Here is a 22,855-nt window from a genome sequence, read left to right on the forward strand (position 1 = left end):
AAGGGTAGAACTTGTGAAAAGGAGGCATGTCTGCACTGGTCAGGGCGTGAGCCCTTATGGAGGGGAAGTTGTGAGCAGTAGAAACGCGTTGGTGTCAAGGTTCCACCCTGACTTATCTGGTTTGCAGCATTCTGGTGTGGCTTCCATTTTACCCACCTGTGATTCCTCCTTTGCCTGAGCAGATTCTGTAACGTTGCTCACTACTTCCAGGCTCCCCCTTATGGCCAGACAGGAGAGCATCATCTGAGAGAGTCAGATGGGAGTTTCCTGTCTCTGAGTGATGATGTCACACCTCTCACTCTATAAACCACTTAGTCCACTCTTACCTGCTAGTGCATTCCTGCTGCTCTGAGTACTCTGATTCTGTGTATGACCCGATCCTGGCTTGTTCCTGACAACACTGATTTCCTGGTTTCTGCTCCTGGTTTGTTCCTGACGAAGCTGATCTCCATGTTCCTGAGCTGGCTTGTACTACTACCCACTCCGGTTCCTGAACTTGGCTTGTTCCGGTTTATGATTTTTTGCTTGCTCCTGTGGACACCGTTCTTAATAAATGTTTTAACTAGCAGCTTATGCGTGTGCACTAGTGACTAGTGACTGCACTAGTGACTGGTTGTAGGTTAAGGGATATAGGATTTCATTCATTTAAGGCTCCACAGGTGCCATTGGAGTATACCAAAATAACAGCTTATGCGTGTCTGGTTTTCTTTGTGCTCTGACAATTGGCTGTTACCTACTGACTTTTCATCAAGATTGATACACTTATACTGGACTAACTATATTTTTGTGGTGTACTCATTATTTACAGTTTCTTTTTTGGGATTTCTTCGGGACCCATGGCATACCCTAGAGGCCTAGATGATACGGAGTTGCCTTTTGAGACTTGAAATCACACCAGATCACCTATATCTGTGAGTCCAGCACTCCACCAATGTCTACTTTGAACTACAGTATGATTCCAAGAGGAAATGTCACCATTTTGAAGGTTGGCCGATGAGGTCTGCAACCTTTCTACTATAATACCCAAACAGCTGCAGCACGGAAGAAGTCTTGTGAGAAGAAAGAAAAGGACATAAGATTGTAATATGAGTAGATACCAAAAGATGACTGCCCAGATCGTCACCTTGCCAGGGGTCAGCTTGCCCTTGGAATTCACAAGGTACACGGCGGTGTCCACCGCAGATAAGGACACTGTTGTTACTTCATCTGTTTCCATTGTTAGCTTGAATTGTGACCCCGGGAGAAGGCTGTTCTTTACATCCGTCCTAATTTGTATCTGTAACATAAAGATACATCATTCAAACCCATCTGAGGTGTCACAGAATTGTATCCCTGTACAGTCCTGCACACCACATGTGAACGATTTCTGCTTGGAAATGTTTAAAAAGTATATTTGTAATCTTAGTGTAAATGTGGCTTCCTGTACTCACACTGCAGAGCTGAGTAACAGCCACACCCCTGATGACACAGACACAGGAAAGGGGAGGGGGTGTGTCTGACCAGGTCTGTTACTGAGTGCTAATTACTGAGCGCGCTGGGTGCATTGTAACAAGAAACTGGAGGTAACAATATACAAATGGAAGTTGTTAGTACAAAAGTTTATCTACTTCTATCACCATAATTGGGTGTTCATGAGCCTCGTCAGGATAAACTATAAAATCACCAGTGATCTTGAGTAAATTCAACTGCATGCAGCAGAATTTCCTGGACTAATGAATACAAAGCAGTTACTGCCCAGGGAGGATTATCAATTATAGGTTAATATGGATGTGGGCACAGTGCCCGGGCAAGTCCTTTAACACCCAAGGGAGCATTCCAAAATCCACCTCTCCCCCCCAAAGGTTGAGATTGATAGAGCTTGCACATTGTACAGTGGCCAGGCCAGCGAAGGGTGCAAAAATGTCCACCGGTCCTAGTGATGCCACCTTTTGTTTCCAAGACAACTGAAAAGGGTTTGGTGGAGGTGTTTGCATCCATAATATTATTTTTCCATTCCTCTAGCTCAGTTTTACAGCCCCGGAATAAATGTATGCATTTCTTAACAAGCACACACAGCTAAATTATGCAGAAAATGTTGACCGTGGACGCAGGATTATCTACTTTGATTTTAGGCAGCTGAATGCAGCGCAAGATTATGAAGCACAATGCTGCTGCCTGCACGGGCCCATAATATACGACACTGCTGCGTAAAAAAACTATACGCTGTATGGATGTGAACACAGGGTTTTTTACGCCCATGTACATGAGCCCTTATGATGCATTGGAATCATGTTTCTGGTGCAAACGATTTAAAAAAAAAAAAATCAGCGCTACAAAAACAAATGAACACAAATTCAAAAGTATGAAAAAAACAACAAAGAAAAAAAAACAGTTGCTGAGGGAGGAGGAGCCGGCGGCTGTCAATGACCATGAGCTGTACAGGGTGAGCTGTTCTCCCTGTGTAATCTTCCAGATGGAGCTGTCAGTTTGACAGCTTTGTCATATACAGGGGAGGCAGCCAGGCAATGTGGAGGAAGCGATACCCCCCATCATGGTGCCCGAGGCGGGCAGGTCTTCTGTACCTACCTCGGCCCAGGGATGCTTTTGCACATTTACCAAGAAATATAGTGTTTGGCCTCTCAGTCCCTTCCAATAACAGTCATGGCCAGCATTCCCCATCCTGCAGTGTGCCAGAATTACCTTGCCTTCACAGACATCGCTGACGTCTACCCACACTGAGTTGGCTACAATCTCGGAGTCCAGGTAGTAATAGGCGATGATGCGGAAGGAGGGAACCATTTTGTTCGAAACCGGAAAGGAAAATGCCATGAATTCACTTTTCTCTATGAACCTCAAATCCAGGATCTGACCTTTGTTGAGCACCTAAAGAAAGAAAGAAAGAAAGAAAGAAAGAAAGAGAACATAAAGAATCACACTTCATGTAAATCAGCATTAAAGCAGAACCCCGGCTTTAATAATATACAATATATACATATAGTTACATTGGCCCAGTTTGGTCACAGTGTAGATATATACCTGTATATATAGTAAGGCATTCTTTTGTTAAATTAGATGTAGACCCTAAATGGATAATATTACCAGCCCTTAGATTTGGTGGCAGCATTCATTTTCTTTTTTTCAAGTAAGTATCTTTTTTGCAGTTCCCCTCCTCCTTAGGGCTTGTTCACACCAACTGTGGTGCGTTCCAGAGCGGGAGCTGATGGAATGTACCGCAATCGCTCACAAAACTTCCCCCTTCGTTCCGGGGGCAGGAGGGCGCGTAGCCACGCCCCCGTCGGCAGTGCAATCGTACGCGTGGCAAAACATTGCCTGCGTTCCATTCCACTGCAAACGCAAAAAATGCTGCATGCTCTATTTTTTGCGTTTGCAGTGAAATGGAACGGAGGAAATGTTTTGCCATGCGTTCGATCACACTGCGGGCGGGGGGTGTGGCTGCGGTGCCATTGACTAAAATGCACCGCCACGCCCCCTGCTGCCACAGAACGAAGGGGGAAGTTTTGTGAGCGATTGCGCTGCCTTCCAGCAGCTCCCGCTCTAGAGCGCAACGCAGTTGGTGTGAACAAGCCCTTATGTAATGGAGAAGAGAGGAGGAGCCATTTTTGGGTTTAGATATGCTTTAACCCTTTCACTGCACTTTTACTTACCTGATTCCTGCTCCCCCAGCAGTTAGCACTCACTTTGTCTCCCATTACGCTCCGCTTGTGAACTGTCCCTTGGTGTCCTATATCATATATGTACAATAAGGGACTACGGGGCCTGCATTGTATGTGATGACATCAGTGGGCCTCTCACAGTTGGAGTGTAGTGGGGAAGAGGCGATTTGGTAATGGGGATCAGGTACATAAAAGTCCCAGAGTTATCCTGTACAGTAATGAGCAGTTGACCCTTCCGGTGTGCCCCCGCATTACAAGGGGAGTCTTTTTTAACCTGGAGGTAGGCTTCAAGCACTGGTTGTTATGAACAATTTACATGGTTTTTATTTCTTTATTAAATACTGTTTCACTTATTTTTCATTTTATTTTGTTATCTCAGTACTTCTGAACTCTTCCAGTCTCCTTCAGCCACTTCCTGTCTATATGCACTTGCTCCTGTGTTGGCTGCTGATTATTACTCTGAACTGGCTTCCTGATAGCAGCAAACCATGCCTATGCAATATGTGTTGGCTGAGCTGCTTGTAGTCTCCACTGGGATCCCATTGGGGACATTTGCCTTCACTTCTTGTCCTGGCGACATAACAGGAAGTGAGAGGAACTCTCTGGAAAATCAGGGGAATTCCCCTCTTAGTTGTCACTGGAACTCTCTTCTCAGTGTCCCCATTGGAAGATTTACCCTTACCTCCTGTCCCGGTGTCTTCAGTGTGTTTGGGTGACAGGTACTCTTCGGTGAGGATAATCACTTTTGGGAACAAACATCTTACTCCTGAAAACAACATATATGTTCTCCGTTGTCCATGACCCACTCACCATGTAATAGACTCTCTGGACACGCTCATAGTGGGGAGTAACCACCTTCACAGTGACTTTAATGCTTTCTCCGGGGCTCAGAACCTGGATGGGAACTTCCATATGAAGGAAGCTGTTGGTTTTCGATGTGTAGGGAGTGAGAACTAATCTCTCTTCCTGCCGTCCATCACTTTCTTCCGTTCTGACCTGTTAAATATATATTGGTATAATAATCGTTCTATTGTGAAGAAATAACAACGTAAAGCACATTGGAAACTGAAACATTTGAATTTTGGATATAGTCAGGGAGGGTTAAAATTCAAGTTGGGTTTTTTTGCCACCTGTATCCCATTGGTAGAAATCTTCTTCTCTTCCTGTTCTATAGACATAACATACTCTGGGCTGGCTTCCTGATAGCAGCAAGCCTGCCTATGTGATGTATGTTGGCGTAGCTGCTTGTAGTCTGCAATAGGGCCCCGTTGGGCACATTTGCCTTCACTTCCTGTCTTGGGTACACAACAGGACGTTAGAGGAAATTGCTTCAAAGTGAGGGAAATCCCTTCAGTGACAAGTGTCCCCATTGGAGGATTTCCTCCCTGTTCCCGTTCTGGTGAACAGTTTTTTACATATTAACTTTCTGGCTCATTGACAATGGTCACCGGGGCCAGAAAATAGGTTGAATCTACCCAGAGGACACACAAACAGCAACAATAACTTCACAGGGGCTCTCACCCTTCCCTACTGTATCCTATATCTAGGACCGCACTGGTCCTATAGAGACACATGTGTTGCAATTCTCTCAGAGGCCACTAGATGTCTCCACACACCCACATTGCTACATTAGCTTTAACCATTCCACTGCCAAAGCGTTTTTTTGCACACGTTATAGTCAACATTTTAGGCCTGAAAATTACTTAAAACCCCCGAGAGTTACATATTTCCTGACAGAACAGAGACTCTAGAATAAAATGGCGGCAATTTTTACGTCGCATGATATTAGCATAACTCTTAATCGAACTCAAAATCTCAGTAAAAATTATACTTAAGTTAATTTTAGTGCCCAAAAACACGATATACCCATTTTATTAGTAAAATATAAAATATGAGGTCATGCTGAGTAAATAGATACCCAACATGCCAAGCTTAAAAACTGCGTGTGCCTGTGAAACAGCAACAAATCTGGTACCCCAAATTGTTCATAGGCAACACGTTAGATCCTGTACAGGTCATCAGTTTAGTTAACCATAAATATTGGCCCTAAAATGATTGCTCTCACTCTGGCACACACAGCGATACCCCCTATGTGATAGCTTGCTAAGTGGTGACCGGTTCTCTTTAAAGCAGACATCTCAACTCTTCCGGACGTTCTGGGAGTCTCCTGCTATAAGAGTAAACCTTTCACTGTTATCTGTTTTTTGTTCTGACATCGAGGCCGCCATCAGCCGTCAGAGAAAAAGAACAGCAAGAGTGAATAGCTAGGCTTCTATTGGCTATTTCAATTTGCAATAGCCAATAGCAGACTAGCTATTGCACCTGACCACTGCTGCTGTCAATCAGCAGAGTTGGACCAGAAGTTCTCCATCAGGTCCTCTTCTGCTAAAGGAGAGCAGCAGAGGGCGGGTGCAATAGCTAGTCTGCTATTGGCTATTGAAAATTGAAATAGCCAATAGCAATCTAGCTACTCATTCCTGTGCTATTTTTTTAAATTTATTTTTGGATTCTGATGGCAGCAGGTGTCAGAATACTAAAAAACAAACCAGTAGATGGCAAGGAAGCATTAGCTTCTTTGCTACCTGCCATCATTTTAGGGGGGTGCTCTCCCAGCGGATGGGGTGGCCGGGGGCACAGAGGGCACCTCCCTGAAAAAAATGACTTATTTCAGTTTGGGATCCCTGTTAATGTAACATTAGGCATCTATTAGACCCCTAGTGTCACCTTTTTAACTGCAAAGAAGCTATTCAAGTGCAAATCACGCTTGAATAGCTTCTTCCCCAGCTTCTCTAGCCGGGAACGATAGCTGGGGAACCAGAAGTGGTGCAATCAGTGTCAGTTCCAGCTCCATTCAGCAGGGGAGGAGATTGGTGAATGGATGTTGGCCGGTCTCTCTCCCCTCTACCCGCCTACACCTGGGATGGCGTTCTCGGGCCCGTAGGAGGGGCAGCGGAGTCTGGGAAGAAAGGCGGAAGGTGTCGGGCAGAGGGAGAGGGGGGCACACTTCACCAGGCCATGGAAGTGTTCTTAAAGGCAGTTCAGCTGCCAGAATCCCTTCTAGTGTAAAGTTGACTGTTGGCTTTACACAGCTAAATAGAGTCTGTTTAGAGGGGCCTGCTGCCAGCGACGTATGGCATACATCAAGATGGTGTCCTTGTGTCTGTAGGCATAGCAATCATCACTAGATCTTTGAGCAGAATGGTCATGTATGAACATGAACCCATACATGTACAAGGGGCACCGTTCTATCTGTCAGTTGGCCAACTAATCCTAAGAGAACCAAGGGAGGGATGAGCAAAACAGCTATATAGAATTTCTGAGAGTTACCATGAGGTCCAGGGTCTTCTCCTTGGCGTCTGTGTTGATCTGGAAGACCACCTTCCCATCCTCATCTGACTTGAAGGAGCTCAGTTGTGTGTTGGCTTTCAGAAGTTGAACCGTGACACCGCTTGCTGGCGTGCCGTCTGTATAGGTGACTTCTGCCTGCGTGATAATATAGTGGGAAACATTGTTACTCTTCCAGTGAAGGAAATGCAGGCAGAAAATAGGTCGGGTAACTAGTTATGGTTTATGCAAATTATAGCTGACCTAAGGTGGGACTTCCATAACTTGCTCACCTGTGAACAGCCATTGTGCACCAGTTGAATAAAGGCATTCTCTCTTCAAGTGGTGCAAAATACTTAGTCCCAGGTACCACTAGGGCCAGATTTACCATTAGGCAGAGGGGCACCGTGCAGGTACCTACTGTGCTTAATTCCCCATGTTGTGTCGAGATACAACACCGGTAATGGCAAGGAGGGTGTATTCTGCACAAAATGCACCCTCCTGCTCCAAGACCAGCGGCGCCTACAGAAACCGCTGGCTTCCGCAAACGCAGGGGAAGGACCACAGGGGTGGGTAAGACTGCCCTGTTTAGGGCAACTTCACACAACGCCGGGGTCCTTCTCTGCACATGTGAAAGCTGACGGATCCAGCAACAGGTAAGGGCGCCGACGCCGGGGTCCTTCTCTGCACATGTGAAAGCTGACGGATCCAGCAACAGGTAAGGGCGCCGACTCAGGCTAAACAGATTTCCATTTGTGCCTACAGGCGCCCGAAATGGAAATCTGGCCCTGGGTGAATGGACAGCTGGCTGAGACTAAAGGTTTGTTCATTGCTCATGCAACACTTAGGTATGTATTTATTAATAAAACTTGCACAGCTATTCATCCGGTGAAACTGCATGTACATTCGTTCTGTGTGAATTAACCAGTTGTTGCAAGAAAGTGTCAAAATCTTCTGTTCTTCACATATTATGAATAGTTGAAAATTTAGAAAATACCACATTGTGGCCACTAGGTGGCGCTGATGATCATAGGACATAAATGCATCCTAGTAACAAGAGATACAATGTAACAATTCTAGAGAACACTGAGGGGAATCAGAAGATAAATATAACTATTGATAATAAAGAGATTCCCATAGAAGCAACAGATAAAAATTAAAAAAAACTTACCACAATTTGTGCTGGTGTTCCGGGGGTGTAATATTTCCTTGTTTTGGAGAAATCGAGGTTATAGGGGGAAGTCACAAACTTTACAGAGGTGAGCTCCTTTTCTTCCAGAGTTCCGGCTACAAACACAGAAATATGAACTCAAATATGACAGCAGGATGATGGATCTCAGACCAGCTCTCAGGAGCCACTAACAGGTCATGTTGTCCAATTGTATTCTCACAACGATAAGTCTAATAAATAGAGTTCTTCAGTTATAAGGAAACTATAACAGTATGGGGGCATTTTTTTATTTTATTTAAAATTCAACTCTAGGCAGATATACAAGACAGGACATAACTCTGTATTCAATATTACATCATGAAAGTAGTGCCAGTACTTGAATCTGAGCCTCTTGTAGTCCCCCAAAAGCTAAGCTCAGACTGAGAGAGGGAGAGGCATCAAAAGGAAACAATTGGTTGTGCAGCAGGGCTCATGTCCTAACAAGGAACATGCTGATATGAGGTAGGAGCAGAGAGATGAGTTCGGCAGTCTGCTGCTTTTCCTTTCTTGTCCAGTCCAAGGCAGAGGGACTGGACTGTTAATGCTACTGAACTGCTGAAAAATAATCAGGTCTCCTGTGTTGGCAGACAGAGCTGTGATTGGTGCCAGTTCCTTGTAAATGGATGGACAGAAGAACAAATCCTCTGCAGGTAAAGCAGACATGACATACATATTTCATCTTTTTATTTATTTGTTTGTCTGGAGTTCAGGTGACTAATTTATCTGCGCATGTAAATATCAGCTTGAGCTACTTAACTCTGTAAACATGCTTTTTTGAGCAGTGGAATAAAGGAAAGCCTACACCAATATCCACAGAACAGCAGCAGGTATGGATTTAAAATAAAGTCTGCTAAAATCCTTACATTACATTAGGAGTCCTTAGCAACATGTACACACACACACACATACGGTAGGTTGGAATGGATGGACCTATGTCTTTTTTCAGCCTTACCAACTATGTTACTATGAATGCGCATGTTTTTAGGCCTGTTCAGTTGCCGAGACGTTGTTTTTGGCGGTCTCATAATTTCCCAGCATCCAAAACCCATCTCATATCTACTGCTACTTTTTGCAGGTTAAGCCAGCACATTTAGGAATAGTCAATAAAACAAAAGAGATTTCAGACTGTGGTTGAGAAGTTCTCCACAGTTCATGTTTTCAGGCTTTTCTCAGATGTCCATCACTGAGGAGCACTTTGGGATCAGAGTAGAGGAACTGGAGGAAAACATCAAATGGGACTTACAAGCCTTCTCCAGTACAGTAGCCACAATGTAGAATGTGGACCCCACCAAGTTCTCCACGGGCTGAGCAATCTTCTTCAGGATGTCATCTCTGTTTATTTGGACCGAACCTTCTGCATCCTTTATCTAGCAGAAACAGACAATGCTGAGGAGTCAGGACAGCCAACAAAACATTACCTACGCACAATCCTATGAAGCCTTATCAACCATGACTACAAAAGTGTAGGACATCTAAGACCAATGTCCATATTTTAGGACCTTGGTTCTCAACTGATGTGTCATGACCGTAAGGCAATGCTAAAGACTGATGAAGGGACCCTGTGCGGTCCCGAAAGAGCTTGTTTGGTCATATGACAAAAAACTTCAATAAATGAAGCTTTTGCTATCTTAAAAGGATTGGTGTGCTGGTGACATTTCTACAATTGATGACCCAAAAGTGGGTCGCAACCCCCTGTTCAGTGAATCTCTGCATGCCTTCCACTTTTTTAGGTGAGAGGTTCCTCAGCCTCCCCCTAGAGCAGCACTGTCAGTTCTCGCACCAAGCAGCCATTTAAAATATGCTGCCTGATGCCGAGTGTCAGCTTGAGGTGGGGTGGGCTGAGGCCGCGAGGGAGCTCCATCCATACGTGCATTGCTTACAGCTTCCTCCCGTGTCCTGTAGAGGTGCCTGGACCGGAGTGACATCACATTCTGGCTCCCGTTACCTCTTCAGGGCACGCAAGGAAGTTGTACAGGCAATGCACTTATGGATGGAACTTCATCACATCACAGCAGCCCACACTGGACCCCAAGCTAAGGATCCACTCCAGTTCTCCTAAGGTATGGAGACTGGGAGGACCTTAAAAACAACTTTTAAAAATTAAACATTTTTTGGAGTGTGTATGTGTGTGTGTGAGAATGTGTCTGTGGTTGAGTATGTATGTCAGTGTTTTTGAGGGCCCATTGACACTAGTACATCAGGCAAACACAGTGCTGTGTGATTAACGCACTGTACCACGCAATCACACCTACTGTGCATTCTGGTGTGGGAGGTGTGTTGGGTTGCCATTCATTTGAATGGTACCCCAAACGCACCTCCCACCGTCAGTTCGTACACCCGATCCGAAACGCGCTGTATCCTAATGCCGTGCGCTCCATTGCAGTGCAACTTGGGTCACAACTTAATGGCCAAGGACAAAGGTGGGTCCTGAGGTTACACAGGTTGAGAACTACTGCTTTAGCAGATACATTGTAGATCTGGAGTGTTTTTAACGTAACACTGAAGCAATCATTGTTATTGCGTAGATGTAGATGGGTGTGTTTAGCCTGAAGAAGAGATGTTACATATTATTTTGCCAAATTTGTGCAACAATATCATAGTTATAGAGATAAAAGCAGCTGAAAGAGCCAACCTCCAGACAGGGCTTGAGTTCTGCATAGCCAGTTTAGGCCATAGCATGATAGCCAAGGGTGGCACACAGCTACCCTCACATCACGTTGTCATCTTCCCTGCCAGTGCAATCCAACTGTGTTGGTTTAACTGCACACTATACGTTTGTTGGTGTCCGTAAGGGCTGACTGGCATCTCATGCTTATGGGGACCTTAAACAGCCCAGTGTCTGAACACTCAGGGCAACGTGACAGCATTTGCAGATACCCATCCCCCTCCAGCAATGCATACTTTCCCAGTCACACTCATTTGATGCCTCCCCGCACTACCGGAGCTCTGGAGTACGGGGAGCATGTGACGTTCTGTATTTGGCAGTGCTGGAACCTGAGTGGTCAATCACAAGAGCTGGACATTGTTATGTGGGGTACCATGACTTAGTCTTAGCACTGACACCGGAGTTTAGACTGGCAGGGCTGCTGTAGTGCGTAGCGCAGTGAGGGACCATTGCTGGGTATGTATACATGCATAGGGGTGTGTGCTATGTCTAGACACTGTCATGAAAGGTCTATAAAAGTAACCTGTACTAAGAGAAGTAAGAAAGCTGATATTTCTGACTTCCTGAAAACTTCAGGTTCCTGGCTGTCATGCTGATCCACTGGTTTTAATGATATGAGTAACTGACCTGGAACAAGCATGCAATAAGTGAAGTTAAAATTTGTTGATCATCATGCTTTTTCCAGCTTAATATTTCTGCAAGTACAAGTTTCCTTTAAAAGTGCTTATATACGTGGAATCATATTATAAATGGTGTTGTGTTCAGGAAGGTTTACAGCATTCTATCTTTTTTAAATCTAATGAGATAATAAGTCACATCTGTTTACACTGGGGGTGGGGAGGGGAATCTTCTAGCCCTCAAAGAAAAGATGTCCTCCCTACCTACCTCTTCGCTTCTTGTGAACTGAAGCTCATCGGGGGAGGGAAATGATCAGGCAATCTTGAATACCAATGTCAGTACTGTTGATGCACAGAGCTTGACATGCTGTCAAGTCATCCACTGCAAATTACATGGAGAGACATGGTGGGGTCTTGGCCCCAGATCTTCCCACTTTGCCATTGCAGCACTTCAGGCAGAAGCCTCTACTGCCTCTGTGATCTTGACCCCGGCTATACAATACTTGAAGCTTTTTGGCAAATATTACGATTTTAGGGAAGTTATATCTATAAATGTTTGGGGATTGCGAGGGAATGGAATGGGAGTCTTCTTCACCTGCACTTGTTGTTCCAGGCCTTGCAGCATCGTTTTCTTCCCAGCCTGGTCTATTATTCCGACACGTACGTGAACCACGCCATCCACAGGTTCTCCATACACATACCTGAACCAATCACAAAAGAACAAACGATGTTAAAGCTAAACTCCAGGCACAAAAACTATCATTGAAATAAATTCCTCAAAAGCCAAAAATATATAAACCACAAATCCCATCATGCATCTGTCTCTGGGAGTCATGTATGTAGCTGCCACTCTTGCATTGCCTCATGGGACCGAGGTTTGCTTTAGAATTTTTTTGTGTAGCCTCTTTAAGATGACAAGAGGGAATATATCATGTCAATTCAGGAACAGCAGGAAGGCAACACGTGCCATGGCTTTGGAATGTAGATGTGTTTAGGGAATGTGTACTTATTCCAAAAGCATTTAATAGACACAGATACCTGGACAACACGGGAACAAGTACAACCATCGTGTGAACTGTTGACCATAACTTGGAGAATATGTACAATCATAATGTAACAACTTTAAGTCATATTACTCCCAGTATAAGTTTCCTTCAGCACACCCAAGGACACAATGGACACATAGATTACCTGGCTTCCACTTTGATGCTGAACTGCTCTTTATTTATCTGGAAACACGGGAGCTCTGGTATGATCTTCACCTCAAAATTTGGAAGAACTGCCAAAGAGAAATGTATCACAGACAGAAATAAATAAAAAGGAGAGAAGACTTCAAGAGACACCATGGCCTTACCCATGCACGGCAAAGTTATGGCGTCTTTGCAAAGGACCTCACTGACCTCATTACCAACCCTACTGCTTCCTCCATTGCAATGCTACTTGTACTTTTAGGTATGGGGGATCATGCGACTTGCTCTCCTGTGACACTGCTCAGGACTAGCAGCCAATCACTAGGCCCGAGCACAGCCGCATGACCAAAAGAGTGACATCGCTGCTTTCCTAGTTCGACAACACCACTGATTTCAGGACTGGCTGCCCTGGAGGACCGAGCAACGAGGAACATAGGTGAGTATAGGGGGTCTGGGGGCCCTTTGCAGAGACACTGGCCAAGGTGACAGTTTCTCTTTATTAGAACTTAGGTGAAACACATGTGAATATAATTGGTTTATTGTAAATAACCTTATTATTGTGTGGGCCTGTTTTAATAAGTGTGTTACTGTGTAGAGTCTGTATACATATAGGTAAACATGCCTTCATGATCCTCTTATGGCACTTCAAGTCTACCAGCGAGGGTCTGTCTGAAAACAATCTCCCACAATGCTCCTGCTAGCTAAAAGCCATGTGATCATTGCCTAGGTCACATGAGAGAGATCAGAATCGTTACATTTTTGGCAAGAAAGAGGTACTTTATCTCTCATAACATTAGCTGGATAGGGTTATGCCAACATGGGCCCTATTCATACAGGAGAAGTACAAAAAAACAGGCCTAACTCTTGAAATTCAAGGTGCTACTCCCTCCGTATAATGAGGATTCAGAGAGTATGACAATTAATTAATTTATTACAATAAAACAATCTAACATGTTATAAGGATCTCTGACATGTAAATACAATGTCAGGACAACAATAAATCTTTGATACAGACTTTTATTATGGCTCTGGACTGACTATCTGTTTCTGTTGTAGCCCTGATGAAGATGAGATGTAGATACTTGAAACGCATTGTCGCATTTTCATATTAAACAGCATTTATACATTATACTAGTTGAATCCTCGTTAGAAGAAGGGAGTAGCCCCACTTATTTTGAGAGGTACGTTTGTTTTTTCACATTTGCACTAAAGGCTTAATGCCTTGACGTTTAAAACTGGGCTAACTTTCCCCCATTTCATGGCTTTATTATGTGCATGTGTACTATTTGAATCCATGGGCCCTATTGATACATGGGCGGGGGGAAGTTAAGCTGGCCATACTCTGCCCAAAATTCAAGCCATGGGTGGCCCTGTCGGCACCCCTTCCCACGACAACAGTCAAACCAATGGCAGACTGTGGCTGTATGCTGATAAATACTAATCTGAGTGTATAGTAGTGTACAAGTACAGAAATATGCCCCTGGACGCAGACTTTCTGTCTTTGGGGCGTACATCGGTACTTTTGTGAATAAGCAGCATTTACTAGCGTACAGCCTGTAATTGGTTTGACTTTTGTTGAGCAGGAAGGGATACCGAGAGGGCTACCCACTGCTCACATTTTGAGCAGTGTATGGCAAGTGTAACCCTCCCCCTCTACTTGAATCAGTTGGGCCCATAGATTAAAAGAATAAACACACCCCATACATGCTAATAAACTTGACTTTTGTTGAGTAGTAAGGAGTGCCAACAGGGCCACTAGCAGCTTACGTTTTGTGCTTAACCCCTTCTCTTGTATGTTTTTCCAGAAAGCAACATGCTCTGTGAATAGACGAGGGGTGGATTAATGACAGAGTCACCCTCACCCATTCACAGAATGCGTTGCAATCTGGAAAAATAATACAAGGAGTTTGTAAATCGGCAAGGAGACAAAGCGGAGGACGAATGGCGTGATCCTTCAAAGTAGCCCCCGCAGCCTCTCCTGTATGAGCGCTGAAAGATCAGCACTGTGTGGAGTATCCAGTTCACAGAAGGGAGGGTTATTACACCAACCAGAAGCCCACAGAATGTGGGATACTCATCATTCGAGGTACAACATTACACTGGTGCTGTACACCCCAAAAAAACGTTTTACTAAACTTCAGCTTTAAAAGTTGGAAGAAGCCGCATCCTCTATCTCTTCGGTTCCGGAAGAAGTTGGTAAACTCTAACCTGCCACTTATCAAAATGGAGGATGTGCAGACAAGTTCATTAATGTACGGGTGATGTGGCTTGACAACCCCTCTACGGCTACAAACTCTAACCCTTAATTATCCCTTCATTGAATGCATGATACCAAAATGTGGTGCACTGTATACCCATCTCTAGGACCCTGAACCCCTGCGGAAATGGCCTCTAGCAAGGGGCAACCCCACTCTGTTCTAAACCCTTGCCTTGGGAGCCTTGGTCTACCAAAGTCAGTGGCCAGATGTAGTCCTTGTTGCACAGACTGATTTTATACTGTACCTCAGGAGTCTTCTGTTTGCTATTCTTTATTTCATTGTGTAAGCTGAGTGGACTGTGAGGACTAGGTCCAATGGTTTTTAAAAAAAAATGTTATTGTTGGAAAATGTGATAACTCAGGTTTATTTAAAAAAAAAAAAAAAACCGTAAGCTTTAAATATATGCTTCAGTGTGTCTTACTGAACTCACCATACTTTTTCACTTCAAATTCTGTGGTAAAGTTTGATTCTGGAGCCGAGGTATAATACGCCGATATCCTCCACACTCCAGTACTGGAAGAAAAAACCATAAAGTCAGATGACCGTCGCGTGTTCAACCGCACCATACACTAGAGGGCGCTGCAGCTTTAAATTCTAGGCTGAATTTCCGACTGGAAGATCTGGGACATTTTAGGACCTGTTATCAGTAAAGAGTAATGTGCACAATATCGCAACCAAAAGCTTTCAGTTAGGTGATTGGTCAATCTGCGTTTCTACATTTTGCATACATCTCTAACACATGATTGCCCCCCAGCCCTGCACTTCCCTGTCCTAGTCTGCGCACTATTTAAAATTGTATTTGCTAGGGTCCCTCAGGAAAGTTACACTGCAGGGCCTTGAACCCTCAGTGGTGGGCTTCGTGCTTAATGCAGAGAATGCATTAAGGTAATAAAATGCCCAGACCTTAATACTATTTTAACTCAAATTAGGTTTCCCGGATTCGATCGTGCTTCCAGCTTCAGATACAATTGGCAAAGACTAACATTTTACATATACTGAAAAACGCGATCTTGCTTGCTCAGACATTAACTATGTATAACCCAGAAACAGGCCAATTAAATTATTTACCCTTTCAGTGTTGCAAAAAGTTTAAATCATGTCAAATTCAGGTACTTAAACTTGTTGCATCTAATAAAAATACATGTACATAGTTACATAGTATTTGGGGTTGAATAAAGACATATGTCCATCAAGTCCAACCCATGTAATAATGAATTCAGATCTCTATTATATTGTGTCTTTATATCTGCCTGAAGTTCAGCTTTAAAGTGCTCCTATAAGATGCACAAATTTATTTGTTGCAAACAAAGCAGTTAAAGAAGGTGGGCGTTATTTCTTATTTCACCATTATGGTATTTTGTGGGCAAGGTGTTTACTCCCCCTTTCTGTTCCAGTTAAGCCATGCCCACCCATACTAACTAGGCCCCAGCATAGAGCACTGGACTGGGAGGTCAAGAAGTGCCTTTTTCACTAAGAGATAGGCGTATTTTAAGCCATTTACAGGCAAAAATGTGTTAAAATCACAAAGAAGGGTGTGTTCTGTAAAGACAAAGAAAAGGTGTGAGATTTTAATTTGGCTTTAAATTGGACCTAGTATCAGATACATTTGGCATGTTAAGTGGACACATGCCAAATAACACGGAAGTGTAAAGTGTAAAGGTATTTGCTCCTCCTCCCAGAGAATCACAGTACTCCCCCTGACAATGCCTTCATCTGCTTTTCTCTCCATAAGGACACATCATCTTTGTTGAGGCATCACCCAGGGTCACTATCTACTTCCTGTGCTGAGATGAAGGCTCAGAGATGACACAATCATGTAAATCCTGGTGCCTGTGCAGTCCTTGGCTGTGTTCACAAATATCTGACACAGAAGGTTTAACTCCTCGGCCTCAAACACAAAATTGAAGTATCTGTTTGGGTTGGGATGAGTTAATGCCAGAATCCTGGAACTTCAAATGCTACCCAAGGTCATTTAACATTGCAGAAATGCACAGAGATAATAAACAACTTACATTGAAATATCTGGAATTTCAAACTTGTCAGTGACAACTGAGTTTGGGGAAAGCTTCTGAATCGTCCTTACTTGCAAACCTGCTGCATTCTGCGAAAAGCAAATCCAGATATGATTTCACAAGGTAGAGGTCCGTCTAATGCCCGCCAAACCTTGCTAAATGGTAATTTAAAACTCAACTCCGGGCACAAAAACTTCAATTTTTCATTAAAGAATAAGCGCACTTTAAAACCTAGACCACGCTCAGCCTTCCTAGATGACAGCAGTAGAGAAGTCAGTATAACAATAACATACAGTATATACAGTATACTATATATATTTTTTTATATATAGATATATACACACACACACACACACACACTAACATCTGTAATTTAAAAGGGACTTTAACATTTGCCATTCAAGGGATTCATGAGTCTTTTGTTGGTCCACCTCCAACCACTTATACTCACCTTGTCTGTCCTCCTCCACTGCCCCATTCCTCAAACATAGCTGTGAGTCCAACCCTGTGTTAGCTCCATGCCTAATGGTGTAAGAGCTTACAAAGGTTGTTGATGTCACCAACTCCCTCACATGACATTGTTCAGGCCTACTGATTGACCTTTGAGACCTGGGTACTTGACCCCCAGGAGAAGGTTACATGCTCCTCATTATTGTCAAAAGCAATGAGTATTTCTTAAGAGCTTTGTTAGAACAATGGAGCTCCGGGATGGATGCACCTCCAGGATGGAGCTCAAGTACAGCTCAATGATTGACACACCTCTAGTGGTCTCAAAATAAGTTAACTTTAAGAAAACCCAGGCAGCAGAGATACCCAAAATGTCAGAGCACAGACCCTATCTTTATACATTGTAGCTAAAAGATTACTTACAATCACTGTGCTTTTAATGGATTCATCTGTAGGTCTCATCATGTGGTCCAGAGTGAACATTCTGACTCTAACTGCAGAGTATTTAAAGAAACAGGTGTGAGTGGTCAAAGAAGACAACCATCCGGTAATATCTTAAAGGAAACCTGTGCTTTTTCCATGCAGGGCTACAACATATCTGGAAGTGCCAGCCACTGGACAGATTAGCAGGGAAGTGAGGTATTGGTGAGCATATGCTGCTGAGCAGGGTGGCATTCAAGCAAACTTGTAACTTTTCCCTGCATGGGCTTAGCACAGGTTTGCTTCAAACTACTAGCAAAATGTATTAAAACATGTATATATGCAATGTTCCTAGTCATGGCTGATGTGGCTATACATATGATATCATATAATTGGAAAGGAATACATAAGTGTTAATATGTTAGTTAATGGATGAATGGAAAAAAATGCCCCAAAACTATCCATTGACCAAATTTGCTACAAAGAAATGACAAGCTGTCCTCATATCTAGAAGTGTTACAATGTCTCATAGACAGACAGATCCTGATCCTGGACAGACTGAGCATTCATAGGCTGGAAGTCTAATCGAGGCAGCATAGAGTGACCTACAAACCATGGAGGGCAGACTGCACTGCTAGTGTGATCAGGAGACATTGGAGGATCAGCCCCATTTGCTGCTCCAAATACCGAGCTTCACTACCAGAGGCGAGGAGAGGAAACTCCACATTCTAATGGAAGAAGAGGAACCAATGGGGAAAAAAAGCTGCACAATATGTTGCAACATGTCTGATAGGAACTTATGATACATCATAGGTGCAAAGGGCAAATATTAAAGGATAAGTTTATAAAAGTAAAGTTATTCTTTAACAATGAAATCCAGACATAATAGTTTTGAGGTTCTGGGTAGAGTGGGGAAGGGTTAGAAACACAATCAGGTTTTCACTTAGGTCCATGACTCCATTGAAGAGATCTCCCCTCTCATACTGCCATTGTGACAGCAGGACCAGAAATAAGGGGATCATCAGGACAGGAAGGCACAGATAGCAAGGAAAACCTGACTTAGGTTCTGTCCTTTCCACACTGTATTCGACCAGACTTGTTCTGTAATGTTAAAGACATTTGCAGCTTATCCAGGCCGTTCTGAACCTAAAGAGAATGTCAAGGCAAGATTTTAAAAAAACAAACATATTTTGTACATCTCTAGAGTACATGCACACTTGCCATGCCATGTTTTATGCCTCTAAATGAACTGCAAATAAAGAACTTTCCTCTTTGATACATCTCCGCAGCCCAATTTACATGGTGTCAGCCCTGCCTAGTTAATTTCTGATGGATTACAAAGAACACAGACCTCTCTTCATCCCCTCACACATCTCCATACCCCTTCTGTCTCACCCCACCCCACCCCCACATCTCCATAAGCCCTTCTCCTCATCTCCATGATTCCTCCTTGAACACAGGCAGAGAACACAGGAAGTTGTCAGCTCACAAGACTGATGCAAATATCAACATGTGTGTTCTGAGGGTATCAAACAAATATAACATAAAGCCTTTAATTATATATTTAATAGACCAAAAGGGAGCAAATACAGATATTTATCATTAGGGATTAAATAGACTTTAGGAACATGCTTAGATAAGATGTTGGAACTGAAGCTTGCATAGGATGAACGTTGCATAACAAGTCCAAATTAATATGACTAATTATTACTAGCTGTCCCATGACCTGGAGAAATGAGAACCTTCACTGACATATTTCCATACTATTTTAGAAATTGTGTTTTTGTTGCTGGATCTAAATCCATTATAAGATTTTTCATCATTTCCTCTTACCCAAAAAAGGAAAGATTGGGGTGTAGTTATGCTATAATATGCTGAATTTAAAGAGCATTACACAAGGATAAGGACCTTTATGTGTCAATCATGTGACTGTAATTTTCAAATCTTATTGGACTTGGCTAAAATTAACTGTCACTTACTTGGGTCCTTATCCTGGTGCTTTCAGTTTACAGAGAGATAATCCAAATGCACATGCAGAACCGCTGGTGTATTCTGCAAATCTAGCATAATATTATAGAGCCATTTATTCCAAGTTGGGATATGTGAATGGATGAGACATGAGGATATCTTCTGTTCTAAGAAGACTACTTTAATGAAAGACAGACTTTACTTTACTTTAATGAAAGAACGATTTTTTATTTTAATGAAAGTCAGACATCAATACAAGAGACACCTAGGAACATAGACAAATACAACAGAGGGGGTCTATTAACAAAAGGGTGAAGAGTTTGGAGAAGACAGGAGAAGTGAACAATCTAGGACAACATAGCTGAACTGGAAAGTGAGCCGAATTGGAGAATTTTTCCAAATCGGCTATTTTGTCCTAGATTGTTCCCTTCTCCTGTCTTCTCCAAACACTTTGAGTGAATAGACCTGAGAGATACATAGATAGATACCTGATTCTTTGGGAGTGTATACGCTCTTGTCAGTCTGGATGAAGATGTAGCCTTTCTTGTAGGAGATAGGTATGGACACAACTTGCATTTTTCCTAGGGCGGCACTAGTTATAACCAGCTGGACATACCTGCTGCTCTTTTGATTTTCCACTTTACATGAGGAGGCCCTCGTGGGGGTGAGCTGAGGGGATAAAATGGAGGATAAGTTTGCCACAAAGATGTACACAGCACCAACAATTCTAAAGTTGTTTGGAAATCGTTTAAAGCTGAAGGAAAGATTAGAATGTACAGCTGGTTGGGCTGCCATTAAAGTAAGCTTGATACTTTGCCCTGCAGGTACGTTTTAAAGGCCAAACCCATTACCCATTTGGGCTTGTCACTCCAATCCTCAACACCGCTCAGTTAAAATCCTGGTATTTTAGGGTATGAGGTGGGCATCTGGCTCACCCCCTGCCTCCACAGTTCGAGGTCTGAACAGCAAATTGCCAGGTCCCAATGCTGTCACATGAGGGTCACATTTCTCAACAATTATTGCTATTATTAAAAATACTGGGACTATTGGCTGGATGCAGTTTTGTGTCATTGAATTGGATAACCAAGCAGTCATATGAATGATAAGTTCACATATTAGGGGGTGGCTATCATAGGGTGGGGGGTTCCTAAGAACTCATCTCCTCTTCCTCCGACAATACTGGGTACTATTGGTTACTGCTAATGTCAATTTGGCGTCATTGCACTGGATATCCAAATAGCTCTATGAAAGATAAGTTTAGATGCCAGGGGGTGACTATCATCGGGTAGGGGGCTCCTAAGGATTCATCCCTTTTTCTTTTTTTGCAGGGTACTGTTAGTTAGTGCTAGTGTCAATTTGGTGTCATTGAATTGGAGCAAATAGCTCTGCGAAAGGTAAGTTTATATACCAGAGAGTGATTATCAAAGGGTGGGCGACTCCTAAAAATTCAAGTCCCCTTCCTTTGTCAATACAGGGTACTATTGTGTAATACTGGTGGCAATGTGGTGTCATTGGACCAGAAATCCAAGCAGCTATATAAAAGATAAGTTTAGATACCAGAGGGTGGCTATCTTAAGGTGGGGGGTTCCTGAGAATTCACCCCCTCTTCCTGCAACAATACTGGGTAGTATTGGTTAAAGCTAACATCAATTTGGTGGCATTGGATCAGATAGCCAAGCAGGATGACTATCTGAGAGTGTGTGGGGGGGTTCCTGAGAATTTGTTGGCATATCACCTATATATAGCACAAATGTGGACAATCATTTGACACCGTGCCTGCAAGTGCTGGAAATATTGGCTGAGTGTAATGACGTATGGAACACCTCACCTCTATAGTCTGTTTACTTATGTGGTTGTTCCTCGTGTTCAGATTTAAATGGTAATGTTCTGAGCACTCGTCAAAGGTAATCTGATTGCGCAGGTACATCTCTACCGCAACATTATTTGGCACTTCGGCGCCCTGAGGCCACTCCATCTGCACCCACACATCTTCTTTACCACCCACATGCAGAAGGCGGGGTGCAGTGACCAGGAACCTGAGAACAGGAGAATAGCTGTTATTATACACCATTCTAGTCCTCTTAGCCCCATCTGTCATGTTATAATAAACCAGTAACCATCCATGTCACACTTTGTATGAGTCACATCCTCACCGGCTTTGGCAGCAACCACTTCTGGCAGGAATGGCATTTTAAGGAGGTATACCGACCTTTAGACAGAAAATGGAAATCCTCTGCGTCCCACCTTCCTCCCAATGTTAACCTTAGAATAGTGGTGCTCAACTTACTTGATAAAGGAGGCCTCAACATTTCCAAAGGGCCACACTGAAAATTCAGTGAATATATTGCTGCAGTAAGCTGTCAGAGACTGCAGACATACAACAGTAGATGGTTAGGGACTGGGGACATGCTACAGTTTCCAGAGACTGGGGACATTCTTCAGGAGACAGTCATATTAGCCTGGATACAAGTTACATCAGACTTCTAGGGACCACATCTAATACAGCCCCTTTACCAAGCCCTTTAACTACTAGAAGCTAGTCAAAATACTATTCACTGGCTCGAGTGCCAATGGTCACTTGCAGCCTTGATGTCAGAGTGATGGCAGTCTCATAGCTGATTGGCTATGCTGATCGAATAACTGGCGAAGGATCCAGCTTGCCCATTCCTGCCAGTCAACAGCAGTGGGGACCAGTGCAGAGACATTACAACTTCTCTTCAAAAGGGAAACCATTTTAAAATCCCCAAAAATAGACATTTGTACAGAGCGGCGGGTCTGATACTTACCTTGGGGTTTGCGCCACGGTCACACAAACCATGGCTGCCCATAGCAGGCAGCTCAGGAGAGGAGAAGGTCCCATGGTGCAGTGATAGACTGAGCTGGGAAGAGAACAGACATTTATTTAAACAGAGGGGGCTGGACAGAGATAAAAAAGAACAGACAGAGGTCAGGAGGTAAACACTGAGGACTGGCTAGAAACCGAAAGTGCTCAAATTTAGGAAAGATGTCAATATGCTTTGTAGGCCGATTAACTTTATTTCTGCTCTTTGCACTGCAGCACGTCTGCTTCCCCCTCACCCCAGTCTCAGCT

The 22,855-nt window shown here is 43.5% G+C and overlaps 1 protein-coding gene across 1 annotated transcript in view; it reads right to left on the reverse strand.

The window, feature by feature from the left end:
• LOC108786515 (complement C4-like) overlaps positions 1-22,623 on the reverse strand; it is a 65,489-nt gene extending 42,866 nt beyond the window's left edge. Inside the window, exons 1-14 of the mRNA XM_018555833.1 lie at positions 22,551-22,623; positions 21,593-21,800; positions 20,253-20,433; positions 17,800-17,870; positions 16,930-17,018; positions 15,348-15,430; positions 12,661-12,748; positions 12,065-12,170; positions 9,431-9,554; positions 8,149-8,264; positions 6,981-7,136; positions 4,464-4,649; positions 2,680-2,862; positions 1,124-1,276 (exon numbers count right to left, since the gene is read on the reverse strand). Coding sequence (XP_018411335.1) covers positions 1,124-1,276; positions 2,680-2,862; positions 4,464-4,649; positions 6,981-7,136; positions 8,149-8,264; positions 9,431-9,554; positions 12,065-12,170; positions 12,661-12,748; positions 15,348-15,430; positions 16,930-17,018; positions 17,800-17,870; positions 20,253-20,433; positions 21,593-21,800; positions 22,551-22,582 — 1,776 coding nt within the window. The 5' untranslated portion in view covers positions 22,583-22,623. The remainder of the gene's footprint in view (positions 1-1,123; positions 1,277-2,679; positions 2,863-4,463; positions 4,650-6,980; positions 7,137-8,148; positions 8,265-9,430; positions 9,555-12,064; positions 12,171-12,660; positions 12,749-15,347; positions 15,431-16,929; positions 17,019-17,799; positions 17,871-20,252; positions 20,434-21,592; positions 21,801-22,550) is intronic.
• Between the last annotated feature and the right edge of the window lie 232 nt (positions 22,624-22,855).

This window comes from Nanorana parkeri, unplaced genomic scaffold (genome assembly GCF_000935625.1).
Source record: "Nanorana parkeri isolate BGI_ZX_2015 unplaced genomic scaffold, ASM93562v1 scaffold215, whole genome shotgun sequence".
Lineage (NCBI taxonomy): Eukaryota > Metazoa > Chordata > Amphibia > Anura > Dicroglossidae > Nanorana > Nanorana parkeri.